This window comes from Pseudonaja textilis, chromosome 2, assembly GCF_049901715.1.
Source record: "Pseudonaja textilis isolate UNSWEBS1 chromosome 2, rPseTex1.2, whole genome shotgun sequence".
Lineage (NCBI taxonomy): Eukaryota > Metazoa > Chordata > Lepidosauria > Squamata > Elapidae > Pseudonaja > Pseudonaja textilis.
This window is the reverse complement of record NC_141991.1, coordinates 157598130-157616438: the sequence shown is the minus strand read 5'-3', so window position 1 is coordinate 157616438 and position 18309 is coordinate 157598130. Positions and strand designations below refer to the sequence as shown.

Genomic DNA, 18309 nt, shown 5'->3' with positions numbered 1-18309 from the left:
AAGTGATATAAAAAAAGAGATAAGTTCAAATTATGTTTAATTAGTAAGGAATGAGGGTAGAGCTATACAGAAACAAAAACATGTTTCAGAGCCTCTGGAACAGGTGTGTCAAACTTGCATCGTCATGGCAGCATCGTGATGTATCGGGACTTTTTTCCCCTTCACTAAACTGGGCGGGAACGGGGCCAGCACATGACATATCCGGCCCACAGACCATGAGTTTGACACCCCTGCTCTGGGGTTCTCTTATAGCATCTGCCTACAACCATTTAAATCATAGGAATCTTTTTCTGGGATCATGCTGCAGCTGTGAAATTCTGGGTGAAAATGCAGCTGATTTAAAGCATTGAAAAGCTCAAGTCTTGAGGACTCCTTCAATTTCTTGGTAACAGTACCACTACCACTGTCATCTTCAGGGATGCTTTTTGGCTTTGCAGTGATGGAATTCTTTGGTAGTCTTCCATTCTAGCCCTGATAACTAATTTTTGAGTGCAAACTATGAAAGCCAAACACTATCATTAGCTGCAGAAAAGAAGTATTAGTTTTTTTCTGTTATTTTGAATATATGTGAGGAAGACCCTCTTTCCTTGTTACAATTTTTAGTACAGTATCAGTTCATCCTAAATTTCAGCATATTATCTAATTTCAGACTTTCTGTGCTTCATTATTTCTCAATTCCATTCTCATAGCATTGCTAATATTTTCCTCTGGTTTTGTCCCTATCTCATAATTAGTTTTAAACTATTTCTTCAAGTTGTCTGTCTTTCCAAACATCTTCTAGCCTGTTCCTGTGTAGTACCCATCACTTTACTTCAAACTTCTTTCATCCAGAAAACAAAGAGCATGACCCCATAAATCAAAGGTATCATGAGGATAGCTATTATTATATTTTAATAGAAATATTAGTATTTCTTCCACTTAATCAAATGCTCCTACTATTTTCTCCCTGGAAACTATTTCTAATTTTCTTTGGAAATTTTATTTCTCATGTTACTACTTCCCAATCTAGCCCACACCTTGTTTCTTGGTTCATCTCATGCAAATGTTAATCAGAACTATCTGTTTAACTTTTTTGGACTATTCCAGGTTGAGTATTTATTTGGATTTAAAAGCCCCCAGCTTATTATCACCTAATTACTATTATTTGCTTTTCCTGCTATTTCTAGGCACGCCTGATAGTGATACAATTTGTGAATGTCACAGAGGATTTTTTCTTAAGGAAGATCAGAATGAATGTCTTCCCTGCAGCAGGTGGGGAAATGTTATTTATCTTGTAATACATGCGGGAGTAACTCCTGGGTTAGATATAACTGTAGGCCTTGTCTCTGCTCTCCCAGCTGATTCATCCTCCTGCTTCCATGCTCATTTCCAGTGGATTTCAACTTATTATTGTGCTTCATAGCTGATCTCTGCTCTAATCCTTTGTACAGTGGGATGGATGTGTCATCATGTGCTTACCTGTTAACAGAATTACAGAGGTGGAAGGGACCTTCAAGGTCTTCTAGTCCAACTCTCTGCTCAGGTAGGAGACCCTATACCAGACATATCAAACATGTATTCCATGGGCCAGATCGGGCCCATGATAGGCCCAGAGTTGTCCCACAGGGCTATCTTGGAGACAGTGAGGGACTGGCCTGTGGTACCCTGGCCTACGCCCACCTCAGCCCCCAAAGACAGTATCCTGATACAGTCCACAATCTCCAGTTGTCCTGGAACAGTGGTGCTAAAAATAGTTGGGGAGCTTCATGCGTCTCCTGTTTTTTATCCTAATCTGTTGTGAAGTTGTGAAAATGCACATTATGGAATTATTGAGTTCCAGTCTTGAATTTCCCTCCTCTGTACCACCCAGCTGTTTCAGCTTACTCTATTTATACTATTTCAGTTTACTGGATCAACTGTAATTTAAACTTGCCAACCCCAAGACAGGGGACGATAGTGTGACAGAAAAAAGCCATGTATATATTTTTGCATGCAAACAAATGTGAGACAGATACAGGGGAGTCTTAAGCTTGACAATTGCCATACACATGCCCATCCTTCCTGTTAAAAGAGAGACTACCATTCCTCTAGCTTAATCGTTTGCAACTAATGGCTTTTATTCTGGATTTAGCTAAACATAATGAAGGAAATATGGGTTCCTAATTCTAAATGCAAACCTGGAAAGCAATACTTGTTGATTGGGACTAGCAATCCTGACTAGAATTCTTAGCTCTCACTCACAATCTCACACACAAATGACTCCTTACTCTTATTTTAATCTTTTTTTCACCTGACATTTCTTTAATGGGACTCGAGGCCAAATCTAGCGGGACTGAAGAAGGATTAATTTTCTTTTGCTCTTGCTTTCAGAAACATGTGCTTGCCAAGATGCATTTCCACCCTCTTTTGACATTTTAAGGGTCAGTTGAATGGTTTAATTTGAGTAATTTAATTCCCCTATTTTCTAATTCTGGGTATAGATTCAAAGGATAGTAAAATAAGAAATGCTGTTGAATGTTATGAGTAAGTACAGGAATTTCTGATTTCATCTTCTAGCTGCGATAAGGAAGATTGCAAGGAACATTGTGAAACAGGAAGGGTAATTAAAAGTCCATCAAATTCCAAAGGTGAGATTTAAAATAAATTATTTAATATTGTAACTTGATTGATACCATTTCTTTCCATTCACATTTTCATCTTTACTCTAATATTCTTTTTTTCATTAACATTTATTTTTGTATCTTTTCAAGCCAACAATATTCAACATGGTTGTTGTTTTTTTCATTTAGAACTCATATATGTCCTCAGTTTCCTGACTATCATTTTCGCAGTCGGTTTTGCTGTATTTATAATCAAAGCCATCAAGAAATATTTTCCAGAAAGACAGTGCTTCTCTTCCTGTAGTAAGTATAAATAATTGCCTGTTAAGTGCAAAGTGACTGATTTCATTAATTACAGATTTAAAACAGTAAATCAGAATTGGACACAGTGAAAGGCTATCAACACAACTTCTTTTTTCATATTTGTCCCATTAATTTAAGATTGCAAAGACTCGGGGTTTTCAAATGAGAAATTATAATGTGTAGTGTTATGAGATACATATTTCTATTGAACTTTAACAGGTGATTCAGACTCCAGAGAGGTAAATAAAAATATAGCCACCTAAAATGTTTGAGAAGGTGTTTGGCAGAATTCTGATTGTCACTTCAAAGCTGTATAGCAAGTATTCAGACCATTTTTCCCTTTTCAGTATGTTATTAATATTTCAAAATGCACAACAATGCACTTTACACATTCTTTCTCTAAATCAGATAACATATATCTGATTTAGAGAAAGAATGTGTAAAGTGCATTGTTGTGAGAGTTGATAAGAGTGAGCAGATGAGGATTGTCCATCTTTTATAAAGGACACATCCAGCCCTCTATTAAGGAAATGTGAGAGAGAATAGACAACAGATATATTGCCCTAAATTACTTACATGGAAGGATTTGCCTTTGGAAGTACAGCATTAATAAATACTATTTCCCAAATCCCTTGGATTAATTGTTTCTAGTCCAGACTGCAAGGAGGAAAGTGACAATACATATGGCCCTGGGAGCAGTTTGCACCAGTATGTTAACCCATCTTGTGTTTGGTCTATGACTTAGTAACTTCTTTGAATTTATGGACAGTAAACCATGGTTTTGACGTAGCATGTTTTGTGAGATTAGCCTTTGATGACATAATACTGTATTTTATCTCTATTAAATTCCATATCTTATATATTAAGTAATTTTAATATTAAAACACCTATTTGTTGAAAGCAGGGACAAGCCTTTACAGCTGAAACTAGAAAGGTGCTTCAGATTCATCATGCCTTAACCTAGATTTGTATAGCTGGTCCAGCTTGTCTGATTTGCCATGTTCTAGCCATACTGTTGCAACTTTGTTATCTAATCTAAGAACTTGTTGGTTAGCTATACTATATTTACAGTAGCTATTAACATCTGTATCCATTGAGAAATATTTTGTTTTAGTATAATTTCAGCTGTTTATTAGTTCAGCATCAACCTGGGAAAATAATAATCAGTTTGATGGAAATGATATACATTTATTGTGTCTTTGATTTTATTTTTTCAGCTTCAGATCAACAGTTAAAAAAGCAACTTGCATCCAAGGTAAGTCTAACATTCCCCACAAGTATGTTCTCCACACAGATCAGGATTAACTTAACATCCCTATTGCCATTGTTGCAAAGTAAGGTAAATTAGGAGCCCTTAGATCCTGATAAATTTATGAATAGATTCTAGGTTTCTGTTTTTTAAATCACTAGCCATTGATCCTTTTCCCCCCCACCAATAATTCATTTTCAATGAACATTCAGATGCTACAATATATATCCTTCTTTAATGCTATTATTGGCTCAAAAAAACACTTATCTATAAATATGCTATCCTCCCCCCCCCCAAATGATTTATATACTGAAGCCTCCCAAAGTGAGAAAGGAAGAGAGGGTTGAGGGAGAAACTAGAAGATGCAGCTTCTAAGCTTGCTTAATGATAGACAAAAACAGTATCAAAAAACAGCCACTGAATTAGGTAATACAGTGTAGCATAGCACCTTTATTTCAAATGTAGACCATAATACACTGACTTAAAAGTACACAGGCATAAGGATCACACATTTCCATCTGCAAATGAAATGTAATATGACTAAATTCATAATTAATTGTAATGAAAAGTTCTGTGAATAAAATTATAATATTAATACTAAGCTCTGTAAGCATTAAAATATAGTTTGCAAGATACAATCTAAAATTAAAATTAATAAGCTATATGTGTAAAACTAATCAGAAATGTAGCATCAGTTTAACTCTAATATATGGAATATTAAGAACTATGTAGTACTGGTATTATCTTACAGATTACGATTATAAATAGCTAAGATTTATAAGTTGTAATACAAAACAGAGGCATGTGGCATGTTATTGAGAGAGTATAAGCATTTTCCAATGTGCCGGATTAGCATGCTCTCACAGTCTTAGAGCATTAGCAAGATAAAAATATTATGCATGCTCTGAATAATAAACAGGCTTTGTAGAAAGATATGCTCAGCAATCCTCATTGCCTAGCTTTACAGTGGTAGAGATGTTTCATAGAGGCATTTTCTTATGCTCTCCTCTGCAATGGCAATGATGAAAGCATTCCAACGTATCAATATAAAACCCTTCTCTATTTTGGATCTTCTGAATGCTAGAGGTACATTGCTGTTGATATTATATGCTTCCATTTCTCAGGGCACAATAGATACTCAATCTACCTTGTTCAGTGTTTGGAATATGGTTCTGCAGCACAATGCAATCCTTTTTATATCCCAAAAAATACAGGCTAACCAAGTATTATAAAACCCTAGCACAATCACCTCAGCATTAATGCCTTCTTTCGTGTACCATGGAAATTATTATCAAGGCAGTTAGATCATCTGAAGCAGAGAGAAACTCTTTTACTGATTTCATATCCTTTGACCCTCGTACCAGAGGGAGTACACCCATTTCAGATGTAGGAGAACAGCATTGAAATTTGGCATACACAAAGTCATAATCAAATCTTATTTTAGTGTTAAAGTTGCCATCACTTTAAAAGCATCCTGGAAAGCAGATAGAAGATCCAACTTCTTTCATAGATTCCCAAGTTATGAAAACCATCTACTCCAATTGGAGAGTTGTATGCTAATCACTAAAAAGATATAGTGAAAGCAACTGTCAGTGTGTATTATTTAAATGTAGATTATCAAACAGGACTTATATTCAGAGTGGTAGAAACCAACTATCCCAAGATCTCCTTTCAGTCTTCCCCTTTCCTCCCCAGCTTCAGCTTCCAGTACATTTGAACTGAAACCATCTACCGCTATCTCATTAGTATACCAGGTTTCCTGGATCATTTTGTTACCACATTTAGATGTAAACTTGAGAAAACAACCATTCATGCTGCTATAGCATGCTGCAACACTCCAGCTCAAGGGGAAACTCTTACACTAGACTTGTGTTAGCAATGGCACTTAGATTTATATACCACTCCATAATTATTTACATTATGTATCTAATCGTGCCCTCTCTAAGTGGTTTCCAGAGTCAGCATATTTACCCCAACAATCTGGGTCCTCCTTTTACTGATTTTGGACGAATGGAAGGCTAAGTCAATCTTGAGATGGTCAGGATCGAATTCTTGACAGTGAGCAGAGTCAACCTGGAATACTGCATTCTAATCACTGCACCACCACAGCTCCCTATCCCTTAATTTGTGACTGCATTCATGAAAGCTAAGGTGGAAGTTTTTGAGATGTATCCTACAATGGAGGAAGATGAGATACAGAGAAAACTGAAGAGAAGAAAAATAGTGAATATATGTAAAATACATTTAAGTGACATTATTTCAGTCACCAAACCTTAAATGATATAGATATAAAATAAAATTTGTCAGTTTGGTCTAGTGGTTTAGACCCCAGCCCAACCTACCTCACAGGATTGTTGTTGTGGAGAAAATAGAAAGAGGAAGGCATATAAAGTATGATCACTACTTTGAGTTATTTGTAAAAATAATAAGGGTGGGATAAAATAAATAAAATAATGAACACAACCAGCATGGATATCACTTTCTTAATATTCAATAAGCCATTTAAAACACGAAGACTTTTAGTGGTAGGACTTCAGTGAAGAGACCACAATGAATTAAGTAAAAGAAAACAGATAAAGATATTAATCATTATTACTACTAAACTTGGTCAATGTTTAATCAAATCTGATGGTTCCTAATGAGATGACATATGTTCCAATACTGGTAGTGCAATAATTTTCCTGTGGAAGTATTCATTGCAATACTAATAAATTATGAATTCAGTTACCAATATTGTATATTGCCAGTGCATAGAGATAGTATTTTATTTAATTTCATCTCTCTCTATATAAAAGCAGAATACTACTCATGCATCTTCACAAAATATCCAGAACTGTAAAGCCTACAAAGTTGAAATTTGGCACATATGTTCCTCTTGGTTTCTAGGTGTTCACGAAGAAAGGATTTTTCGAAATGACCATCAGAGCATTAGTACAGGGGTGTCCAACCTTTCACCTTCCCTGGGCCACATTAGAAGAATTAAATTTGGTTTGGGCTGCACATAAAATAATATAACAGTAACGATACCTGATCATCCAAAAAAACCATAGAAAACATAGTTAACATATTAAATTTATTTGGAAATGAAGTTAGTGAGATGTTTTTATTATTTATTATTTATTAAAAATTATTTTTTATCGCGGTTTTATTATCATGGTTTTTTTTATCACGGTTTCTTTATCACGGTTTCTTTTCCAGCCAAATTTTGCGGGGGGGTGGGGGGGAAGCTCGCCCGCCTCGCGCCTACCTCTCCGGCTGGATGAGGCAGGACTGGAAGGCAGAAGCAGCAGCGGCGGCGGGGAAGAAGCGGTGGCGGTGGTGGGGGCAGAAGTGGCGGTGGGGGCGGCGGCGGGGGCAGAAGCGGGGGCGGGGGCAGAAGTGGCAGCGGGGACAGAAGCAGCGGCAGGGGCAGAAACGGTGGCGGGGGCGGCGGCAGCAACAGCAGGAGGTGGCGCTCTGACAGCACCCACCTTTTCTGTTGCTGCTTGGCCTGGCGCTCGCCTCGCCCGCCCCGCCCCTGCCTCTCCTCCTCCTCGCTGGCTCTGGCATGAAGGTTGGGGTGGGCACTGGGCCGCATTACGAGGCAACCTGGGCCGCATGCGGCCCCTGGGCCGCGGGTTGGACAAGCCTGCATTAATATTTTGTATATTATTATTAACACACTCTTAAGCTAAGGAGTTCTACTCCCCCTCCCCACCTGAAAAGAAATCTGTTCCAAATGCAAAACACAAGCAGAGGAGAGGAGTTTCCGTTTCAGTTTTAGTTTCACAGTACCGAGCAGCTTTAGTACAGAACAGTTGAGCTAAGCCACACCCAGGCTCCTTGCTGTCTCCTTCTTGCTCACACAGCAAATATTGTTTCAGTTTCCAAACACACTGACAGGATGCTAGCCAGATGAATACCGATAGATGCTGGTTAGCAGAGGCAGATTTTTTTCCCCTTATTTTCCTCCCCAAAAACTAAGCCTGACCACATAGTTTTGTAGCGAAGCACAGGTATCTAGCTAGTTATTTATAAATAAAAGGGAATATGTGTAGCACTCTTTTCTAAAGTGCCTACAACAACAGGTGGTGGTGGTGGTCAAAGGGGTAGATTGGTCTGTGAGAGAAAGTGGCCGATGCAAAGTCATCCAGTGTGCTTTCAGGGTTGAGGGTGGCATTGAACCATGGTGTAATTTAACATCATAACATGACATCTCCAGGAGAAAGGGTTGACTCAGATTCTATTATCTCCTCCCTTTCAAGCCAAAAATCATAAATACAACAAACTTGTGTTTAAACTCTTTTTGAACCAATCCCCTGAATTCAGAGGAACTCAGATGTAAAGAAATTTATGAAAAGCAAAGATGTATCGTGACAAAGATTCTTCTCAGACTGCTCAAAGTCTAATCCTGCAGGTCCTGTACCTCATCACTTTGATTTCCAGCTGCCTCATGATTAATGGATTGCATAAAACCATAGATTGGGCCCATTCCTTTCTAGAAAGGGCCAGGAAACAAGTGAGGCAAAATAAATGCTCTTTTGTTCTACCTTGCTCTTTTCTTACCGCACTCCATCAGGGTACATAGTTATGGAATTCCAGGCATGTTCACCATTCCTATAATCCAGCCTTCCACAAGGAGCAACAGGGTGAGGTCTACATGATGTTAGTTATTCCTTCTAATAGGGTGTATCCCTCTTGTTCTTAGACTGCAGATAAAACAAAAAACTCTCTTTTGGACATTAAAGAAGAAATGATCCTGGGCACCATGCAAGTGCTTCCACTAAGTCAAGCCCAAGGTCAAGAACTGCCAGACTGCATAAAATCTGCAAGAGAGACACGGATTTCTGACAGTAAGTGCAACTTCCTTTAAGGGAATGTAGTGGATGACCGGTGCTATTAAAAATATCTGTGAACTGTATCTACCAAGATGACATATGGAATATATGGAATATGGCTGCCAATCAAAAGACTAAAAAGCAGGGGGAAAGAAATCTTACTTAAATATTAAAAAGTACAGAGAATCTTAAATATAGATAGTGTGACATCCAAGAATCAAGAATGACACATGGAGTTACTTCTGATTAGTTTCTTTATTGTTGTTTGCCTACAGACAGAATCTTTCCAGGTGAAAGTAACTATTATCCACATAACTATAGGTATATTCTGTAAACTGCTAGGAAAGGATAGTCTTTGCCCTCTTCTTGCCTCCAAGACTTCAAAGCTGTACTGCTTCTTAGCTCTCTAGTAGGCAGCCCCTTCCTCCTAGGATTCCAGATTACAGTGTCTCAGGTTTACTGAGGGATCTTATGTTTTGATTCAAAAGAAAAGAGAAGATATTACTCATTCTAGGCAGCTTACATATTTTATCCTATTTGATCATTATGGGAATATTAGTGACTACAAAACTGATAAATCGTGTCCCTAACCCACGGCCCACTACTGCGTTGTGGCCCATCAGAATCAGCCATGCAAGTATCCCCTCTCCCCTCCCCACTGCCAGCCATCAAGCTGGAAAGGTTGGGGACTATTGTGATAAATAACTGATCAACATAGAACATATTTGTGAACGTGTTCACACAAATATCTGTCAGTGCCAGAATTTAAGCATATGGGAAGCCTTGATCTACGTTAGGCTAAGCTAGGCTAGGCTAGGCCAAACTAGGCTAGGCTAGGCAATTAAGTGTTCAGCAGAGTGATGGCATGGGGGAAACTTTGCATCTAGTTGTTTTGGCATACAATGCTCTACAGCAGCATCCTGAGAGGGGGAGTTAAAACAGTTTATATCCAGGATATGAAGGGTCTATAGATACTATTTTCTCAGGCCTCTTTCTGGTTTGTGTGGTATACAGATTGTTGTAGAGCGGCGGAGGAACGAGGCTGAGCCAGAGTGAACGTTCAAGGCTTTATTGCAAGAATAAAGGGTTGCCGCGTCTGCCTTCTAACTTGGCAGGTTAGCTGGCGGCAACGGGGCTGACACTGCTCGACAGCCGCCTTTTATAGCCGGCTGTCAAACGGTGTCAGCCAATGGGAGCGGCTGGTGCTCCCGCTCAAACAGCGGACCTGGTTGGGGACTCCAACCGGTCCCAAAGACATAACACTCCTTACCCCCAGCCGGGAGCATGCATAGTCCTTCAGGTAGGTTGGTTGTCTGCGCTGGCGGCAGGATCGACGTGAGTCCGGGCAAGCTGCTGGCTGGAGTCAAGTCCTCGCCCTCAGGAAGCGTCTCGGTGGTTGTTGAGGAGTGGGCTCATCGGGTGGGTCGCTCTGCGAGGTGGGTAAGCCCCCTGTTCGGGCTGACCTTGGTGAGTCGCTTGGTCCGGACGGCAGACAGGTTCGCTTGGTTGTTGGCTCGGGGTCCCTTGTTGGTAGACCGGGTCCTCCAGCGAACTCTCTTGGTCGATGGGGTAGATCGGGTCCTGCAGGGAGCTTCCGTCTGGGTAGACCGGTTCCGGCAGGGAGCCCTCGGTGCTAGGAGATTGGGCTGGGTTGGCATCAGCTGTGCTTCTCCATCGCCTTCTGAGCTGGTCCACGTGTCTACACCACAGGCATCCATCTTCCAGGAGGACTCTGTAGGATCTAGGACCTGTGACTGACACCACTTGACCCGGTACCCACAGAGGGTCCCCTGCATAGTTTCTGGCGTACACCAGGTCATGCAGGGCAAAGTCCCTGACCAAACTGTCAGATCCTATAGGGATGTCAGGGCAGTAGTGGGGGTGCAACCTGTCCAGGGTGGTCCTAAGGCGTCTCCCCATCAAGAGCTCTGCTGGGGATTTATTTGTAGTGGTGCATGGCGTTGTATGTTGGCTCAGGAGGTAACGGGACAGCTTGGAGTGCCAGTTTTCCTGGCCAAACCTGGCAAGTGCCTCTTTTGCTGACCTGACTGCCCTCTCAGCCATCCCATTGCTAGCTGGGTGAAAAGGGGCTGTAAGGATGTGTCTGATGCCCAAGTTGGCAGCGTACATACTAAACTCGCAAGACGTGAACTGGGGGCCATTGTCAGACACCAGCGTATCAGGGAGCCCATGGGTGACGAAGAAGCGGGTCAGAGCCTTAACAATTGCTTGAGTGGATGTTGAAGGTAGTAGGGCCAAGTCTATCCATTTGGAATAAGAGTCTACTACAACCAAGAAGGTCCTTCCATGTACTGGTCCAGCCAGGTCGATGTGCAGGCGAGACCAAGGACCACTAGCACTTTCCCACTTGGTAGGCGTGGCTGCTGGTGGGGCAGCCCTGGTTTCTTGGCAAGGTTGGCATGAGCTTACCCAGTTGGAGATTTGGGCATCCATGCCGGGCCACCAAACGTAGCTGCGGGCCAGAGCCTTCATCCTTACGATGCCGGGTGGCCCTCGTGAAGTACCTTTAGGATGGGTACCGAAGGGTGGCTGGGATGACTACTCTTGTTCCCCACAACAGACATCCTTGTAGCTTGACAATTCCTGCTTACGGGTTTTGAAAGGAGCAAAGTCAGAAGTGTATTGTGTTTCAGGCCACCCCCTTCCCACCCAGTCCATGACTTGGGCAATTATTCTGTCTTTTTTGAGTGTGCAGCAATGTCCTCGGCTGTAACCGGCAATTTTAGTTCATTAACTTCAAAAATGGCATGAACGGGTGCTGGGTCTTCGACTGGGACTGGCAGGGGCAGCGACTAAGGGCATCAGCGTGACTCAAGTTTTTCCAGGGCGATGCACCAACTTGAATGAGTAAGCGGCCAGGAACAAAGTCCACCTGGTCATTCTAGGTGATAGTACCTGTGGGGTTTGCTTATCCCCTGATAAAAGCCCCAGGAGTGGTTTATGGTCAGTTATAAGTTCAAAATGGTGCCCAAACAAGAATTCATGAAACTTTTTCACTGCAGCTACTGCAGCCAAGGCCTCCTTATCTATTTGGCTGTAGTTCCTTTCTGAGAAGGTCCTAGAGAAGAAGGCAATTGGTGCCTCAGAACTGTTGGGAAGCCTGTGGCTCAGAACAGCCCCAATCCCAAAGGGGGATGCATCAGCAGCTAGGACCAGGGGGAGTCGTTGATTATATTGGATTAAAACTGCATCAGATGTAAGGATTTGACTGACTTAAAAGCGTGGGCTTCTTTGGGTCCCCAATGCCAGGGGGATTCTTTGTCTAACAGTCTGTGTAAGGGTTCAGCAATAGATGCTTTGTGCGGGAGAAATGAAGCGTAAAAGTTTAGTAGCCCTAGAAAGGCTTGGAGCTCCGTCTTGTTAGTTGGAGTGGGTGCCTCATGGATAGCCTTTACTTTGGATTCGACTGGGTGAATGCCAGAGGCATCTATCCTATACCCCAGAAAGTCCACTTGCCTAGTGGCGATGGCGCACTCCTCCCTTTTAAGTTTGAGGCCATGCTGCCTAAACTTCTCTAGGACTGCTCTGACCCTTTGTATGAGCTGAGGTCTGTCAACTGCTGAGACTAAAATGTCATCGAAATAAGGGACAACCCCCAGGAGACCTTGGAGAATCCTTTCCATGAGGGATTGGAATATACCGGGCCACACTTACACTGAATTGGGCGTTTACACTTGAACGCCCCTCTATGTGTGACTATGGTTTGTAATTCAGCTGTCTGATCATCAACAGGGAACTGTTGGTATGCCTGGGACATATCTAATTTGGCAAAGATGGTGCTGGGCTCGAAGGTGTGTAACAGGTGTTGAATAACAGGGACAGGGTAGGCGCTGACCTGCAGATAACGGTTGAGGTGGTTTTATAGTCTGCGCAGATTCTTATGCTGCCATCTTTCTTGAGTGGGGTGACTATGGGGGTCTCCCATTTGGCAAAGTCAGTTGGCTCTAACACCCCTTGCTTCAGTAACTTATCTAATTCTAAATCTAACTTAGGACGGATGGCAAAGGGCACTCTGCGTGGCTTAAGGCGAAGGGGAATTGCCTGGGGTCCACAGTGAAGGAGATGGGGGTGCCAGAATAGCAGCCCAGCTCGCTGCTAAAAAACATCAGAGTAGTCTGAGAATAGGGCCTCTACGTCAGAGGTTGAGACAGCATGGATCCCGTTACACTAAGGCCGAGAGAAGGGAACCAATCTAGTCCCAACAGACTGGGGAGGGCACCATTAACAACCACCAAAGGCAAATGGCCTTTAAAACCTTGGAACTGAACTAAAAACTTGCCTTTCCGAGGACAGGGATGTTCTTGCCTTGTAGTCCCGCAGTGTCAGGTGGCAATTCTGCAGCTTCTTCTTTGAGAATCTGGGATGAATCTTCTTTAGGGTTTCCCAGGAGATGATCGAAAGTGCAGATCCCGTGTCTACCTCCATTCTGCAAGGCTTACCTTCTAAAGAAACAAAAATACTGATTTTATTAGGAGTCTTGGAAGTATGGTTCGCGTGGTAGCAAGTATAGCAGTCCTCCACTTGCCTTTGGAAATTAGCAGGTGGTGGAGGTTTCTGAGGGAGGTTTCGCCCTGCTTGGCAGACTCTGGCTAGGTGGCCTTTCTTCTGACAATTTAGACAGATGGCATTCCTAAACCTGCAGGATGCCCTAGAGTGGGAACCCCGCAAAGCTAGGCAAATGGGCGGTTGCTTGGGGGTGAAGCTGTTTCTCTGCCCCGCTCCTTCCTGTGAGGGCTTTTGTTGCCTAAGGCGGTTAATGTCTGTTGAGTCTATGGGGTCTTCTTCGAGGGAAACTTCCCCTGAATGAATAGTGGAGCTGCTGGGTCTTAAAGGAGTTCCTTGAATCTCAGCTGCTGATTGGGCAGAGAGTTCAGCAGCTTGGCTTCTTCTACGGCTAAGGCTAGGGTTAAATCCTTTTTGGCTAGCAGCGCCTTTGAAGCCTAAGGTCTCTAACCCCACAGACGATCTGGTCTAATAACATGTCCTCTAGGTAGTCTCTAAAACCACACTGTAAGGCAGCTGTTCTCAGAGCTGCCATATACTCATTAATTGACTCCCCCTCAGCCTGCCTTCTAGTTCTGAAGGCGTATCTCCTGGCTATCTGGGATGGTTTAGGTGAGTAGTGGTTGGAGAGGATCTCTTGGAGTTCATCCCAAGGTACGCTCCTGATAGCGCAAGGGGCAACTAGTGCTGTAGCGGTGTCAAAAACCGCAGCCCCACAGTAGCTGAGGAAGAAGGATTTTTTTGTGTTCAGCAGCATCAGTTAGACCAATAGCGTCGAGGAAGTAGCTGAAACGGTTTTTATATGAATCCCACGTTTCCTCGGTAGGCTTGAAGGGTGGAAATGTCGGATTGGCATTCATTTTTTGAGGCGGTAGTGCCTGTCACCTTAGTCGTTGTGATTCAAAATTCGCGCTCTTAGAAGAGCGTTTGCGGCTGCGCCTATCAGGCGGTGTCTGTCTCCCCGGCTGAGGGGCTTTTTTGAGTTTCACGCTCTTTGTGAGCGCCGGCGGCTGCGGCTTCAGCGCCCGTGGCTTCGCTCTTAGTGGCTACCGCTCAGTGTTTGTCTCCTCGGCTGAGGGGCTTTTTGAGTTTCGCGCTCTTTGTGAGCGCCGGCAGCTGCGGCTTCAGCGCCCGTGGCTTCGCTCTTAGTGGCTACAGCTCTTCTGAATCGCACGTCTGGCAGCCTCCGATCGCATCCCGCCCTCGTCGCCAGTGTTGTAGAGCGGCGGAGGAACGAGGCTGAGCCAGAGTGAACGTTCAAGGCTTTATTGCAAGAATAAAGGGTTGCCGCGTCTGCCTTCTAACTTGGCAGGTTAGCTGGCGGCAACGGGGCTGACACTGCTCGACAGCCGCCTTTTATAGCCGGCTGTCAAACGGTGTCAGCCAATGGGAGCGGCTGGTGCTCCCGCTCAAACAGCAGACCTGGTTGGGGACTCCAACCGGTCCCAAAGACATAACACAGATCCTCAATGGAAGGCACGCTGTTTGCAATTGTTTTTTCTGCAGTCCTAACTATCTGTTGGAGTCTGTGTCTGTCTTGTTTGGTTGCTGTGCCAAACCAGACAGTTATTGAGATACAAATGACAGACACAATAATTCCTCTGTAGAAGTGTTATCAGCAGATCCTTGAGCAGTTTGATCTTTCTGAGTTGATGCAGGAAGAACATTCTTTGTTGTGCTTTTTAAATTATGGTTATCATATTGTCTTTGTGTTATCTAGATGAAATCCTAGCTAGGATGTGAACAGGGTATATTGTACTGTGAAGAACTACTATATTAACTAGTATAGGAATGTTTTAAAGTACTAAGTTGACCTGGTCTAGGCAGTGTGACATACACTTGTGCAAATCCAGAGAGTCAATAGAGAAAGTTTAAAACCATTAAAACATCTGGGACAGTTAACAGATAATAATAATAATAAGAAGAAGAAGAAGAAGAGGAAGAAGAGGAAGAAGAAGAAGAAGAAGAAGAAGTCGTCTTTATTGATTAGCCCTTGGGCCATATCAAAGTGCAAAGTCCCAGCAACAATTTGTTACTAAAATTTAATAAAAGCAATTCAAAATGAAATTTGATAAAATACTATTTAAAATGGAACTTGATAAAATACAATTTAAAATGGAATCTAGACAAAATACGATTTAAGATGAAATAGTAATAAAATACAATCCAAAATAAAATTGTAATGATGTACAATAATTTAAGATATAAATAAAATATAATAACATTATATTTCGGAGTCGCCCTTGCAATCTATCCCAATCAATCCCACATATGCAGATCTCAACCGAATCATTTTGTTTAAATACTGTGCTACTTTAAATGTTATTTTCAAGTTCTGGCCAGACCTAAGGTAAGTTATTTTGATATGGGTATCCCAATGGGTCATTCGTCTGATATATAGACCAAGATACCTGTCTCTCATCCTCTTATACACGCAACAGTCATATAGGATGTGAGCCAGGTCCTCTACCTCTGCCGCTCCGCAAATGCAGAGAAGTTAACAGATAATTCATCATTCTTTTACTAAAATGATCAAAATAATAGCTGCTGCTTCTCAAAATGGGACCAATAGTACTCTTCTTAAATTTATATTGACTATTTTTGTTTTAAATACTCCCAAGTCCCATTTCTTTTTACTTGGTTCTAGTAAAATATAAACATAGAACCCCACATAGAACCGGTAAGAAAAAATTTGGAAACCCACCACTGTTTCTTATGCATAATAAGCAGTTAAAATCCACTGCCCCAGATTTATGCTTCTCTTTGAACTTACTTTTTATTCATTTTAAGCACATGGATAAATGTGTCCAACACAATGAGAGGAATGATGAAGAATTTTAGCTTTTCAATATTTTGTGATAGTAATTTTGCAGCTATGAAAAGAAACAGAAGTTTCTCAATCATGTCTTTAATCCTATAAAATTCTTCATCGTCCCATCTCATTGTGTTGAACACATTTATGCAAGTATTTATTTCTTGAATGAATGGTATTTAAAAGTAAAAATTGCGTTGCTAAAAAACTGACAGAACCTAGATCTTGAGGAATCTTACAACAGTTAAGTATAGTGGGCATTTTTTAGTTAATATTTTTTTCCCTAACAGATAGTTTTGCTAATGGCTATAGAATTACTCAGGGGTGTCAAACTCATGTCGTCACATCATCACGTGATGTATCATGACTCTTTTTTCTTTTGCTAAAACAGGATGGGCGTGGCCGGCATGTGATGCATCTAGCCTGCGGGCCGCAAGTTTGACACCCCTGGAATTACTTATCTGGGTAGAAATACTGAATACTGTATAGATGATTAATGTGGGGAGGGGGTTATGTTAAAATTTCAATTGAATGGATTTAATGCTTTCACCTTAAGTTTTTATTGCATAATTGTCCTATTCAAATAACTATATGGGAATACAAATTGTTACCTTCTATTTCTAATATATTGATAAAACTTTCTTACCATAGAGAATCTGGTACTGAGGGAAGAATAAAATGCTAGATGCATTTTTTCAATGGTATGTTTTCCCCCCAGGTCCTGTGGTTTTATATGCTGTGATGGATGCTGTACCAGTATTACGATGGAAGGAATTTATGAGGTACCTGGGACTGAGTGAAAATACAATTGACAGGATTTTTTTTGACCACCGGCATGCGCGGGATGCACAATATGAGACACTAAAAGAATGGAGACTATTAGCAAACCATGATGCTACTATGGAGCGCATCAGTCAGGTTCTCAGTAAAATGGACCTAAGTGGATGTATTGAGGAAATTCAGGAAGCACTGGCCAAACAGTGAGAGACATTGTATTATTTGCTTCATTTCCAAAGAGAATTCACTGGTGCACTGTTATTGTATCTTCAAGTTTGTTTTCCCACTGTACCATAAATGGATTTTTTAAAATATACGGTGCACCTCTAACATATGGAATCATCCAGTTTTAAGTGTGTGTGTGTATCTGTGTGTGTATATCTGTGTTTGTGTGAGAGGGAGGGATGGTGGGGAGGGAGGGAGGGGGGGAGGGAGAGAGAGAGAGAGAGATCATGTTGTCCTGGTCTTTTTCCCAGAGTTGGATGATCAGTTCCTTTGTTAGCCTTCTATTTTTTAAAGTCCTTTTGTATATGCCACAGGGAAAATGTAGGCAATTTCATCAGATGCTTTGTAGTTTATACTTTACAGTATAGTTTATACTTTGCAGTATAAGAGTTAGCTATTAAATATTCGTGCACTATAAAGTCAAACATGTTTGTTTTGTTTTTAATGAATATAATTAAAAAACAAACATCGAACTTGTGAAAGAATATAGACCTTTTTCTTATAGATCTTAATATAGTTCTTAAACAGGGAAGGAATGAACATATTAAGGGCGGGGAGGGGGGGCTTTCAGAAAAGATTATTCAGTTTTAAGGAAGAGGAAAGTATAAGAAAGAACACTACCACCTTGATTTTGGATTCTGTAAGATGAAGTAGAGAGAAACTCTGCCAAGTTTCAAAATTTTGCTTTTCTTCCCTACAATAATAAAGAGCATTCCTGGAATTCCGCTGTGCCTGTTTCTTGTGTTTGCTTATCTTGAATGGCTGCATGCACACTGTTTTTATTAGTAAAGCTTAATTTGTATAATAACTATAGGGTACACAATAATGTTTGGTATCTAGGATTTTCAGACTGGAGAACTTTACAAATCAGCATATACAACTAGTATTAAATCCATGAAAGAGATAGACAGATGTTATGTCTCCTCTTGGAAATTCAAACGAACAAACACAAAGCAGCCGTTTCACAATCAAATCAAACTGAAGGAAATAAGATAACAGCTGGCAGAAACTGTTAGGACTCCC

General features: G+C 41.4%; 1 protein-coding gene across 1 annotated transcript in view; it reads left to right on the top strand.

Moving 5' to 3' along the window:
• The window catches only part of LOC113444433 (tumor necrosis factor receptor superfamily member 1A-like), a 38792-nt gene extending 20785 nt beyond the window's left edge, over positions 1-18007 (top strand). The window contains exons 5-10 of the mRNA XM_026713191.2: positions 1167-1251; positions 2536-2606; positions 2769-2882; positions 4100-4137; positions 8819-8963; positions 17003-18007. Coding sequence (XP_026568976.1) covers positions 1167-1251; positions 2536-2606; positions 2769-2882; positions 4100-4137; positions 8819-8963; positions 17003-17268 — 719 coding nt within the window. The 3' untranslated portion in view covers positions 17269-18007. The remainder of the gene's footprint in view (positions 1-1166; positions 1252-2535; positions 2607-2768; positions 2883-4099; positions 4138-8818; positions 8964-17002) is intronic.
• Positions 18008-18309: the final 302 nt, after the last annotated feature.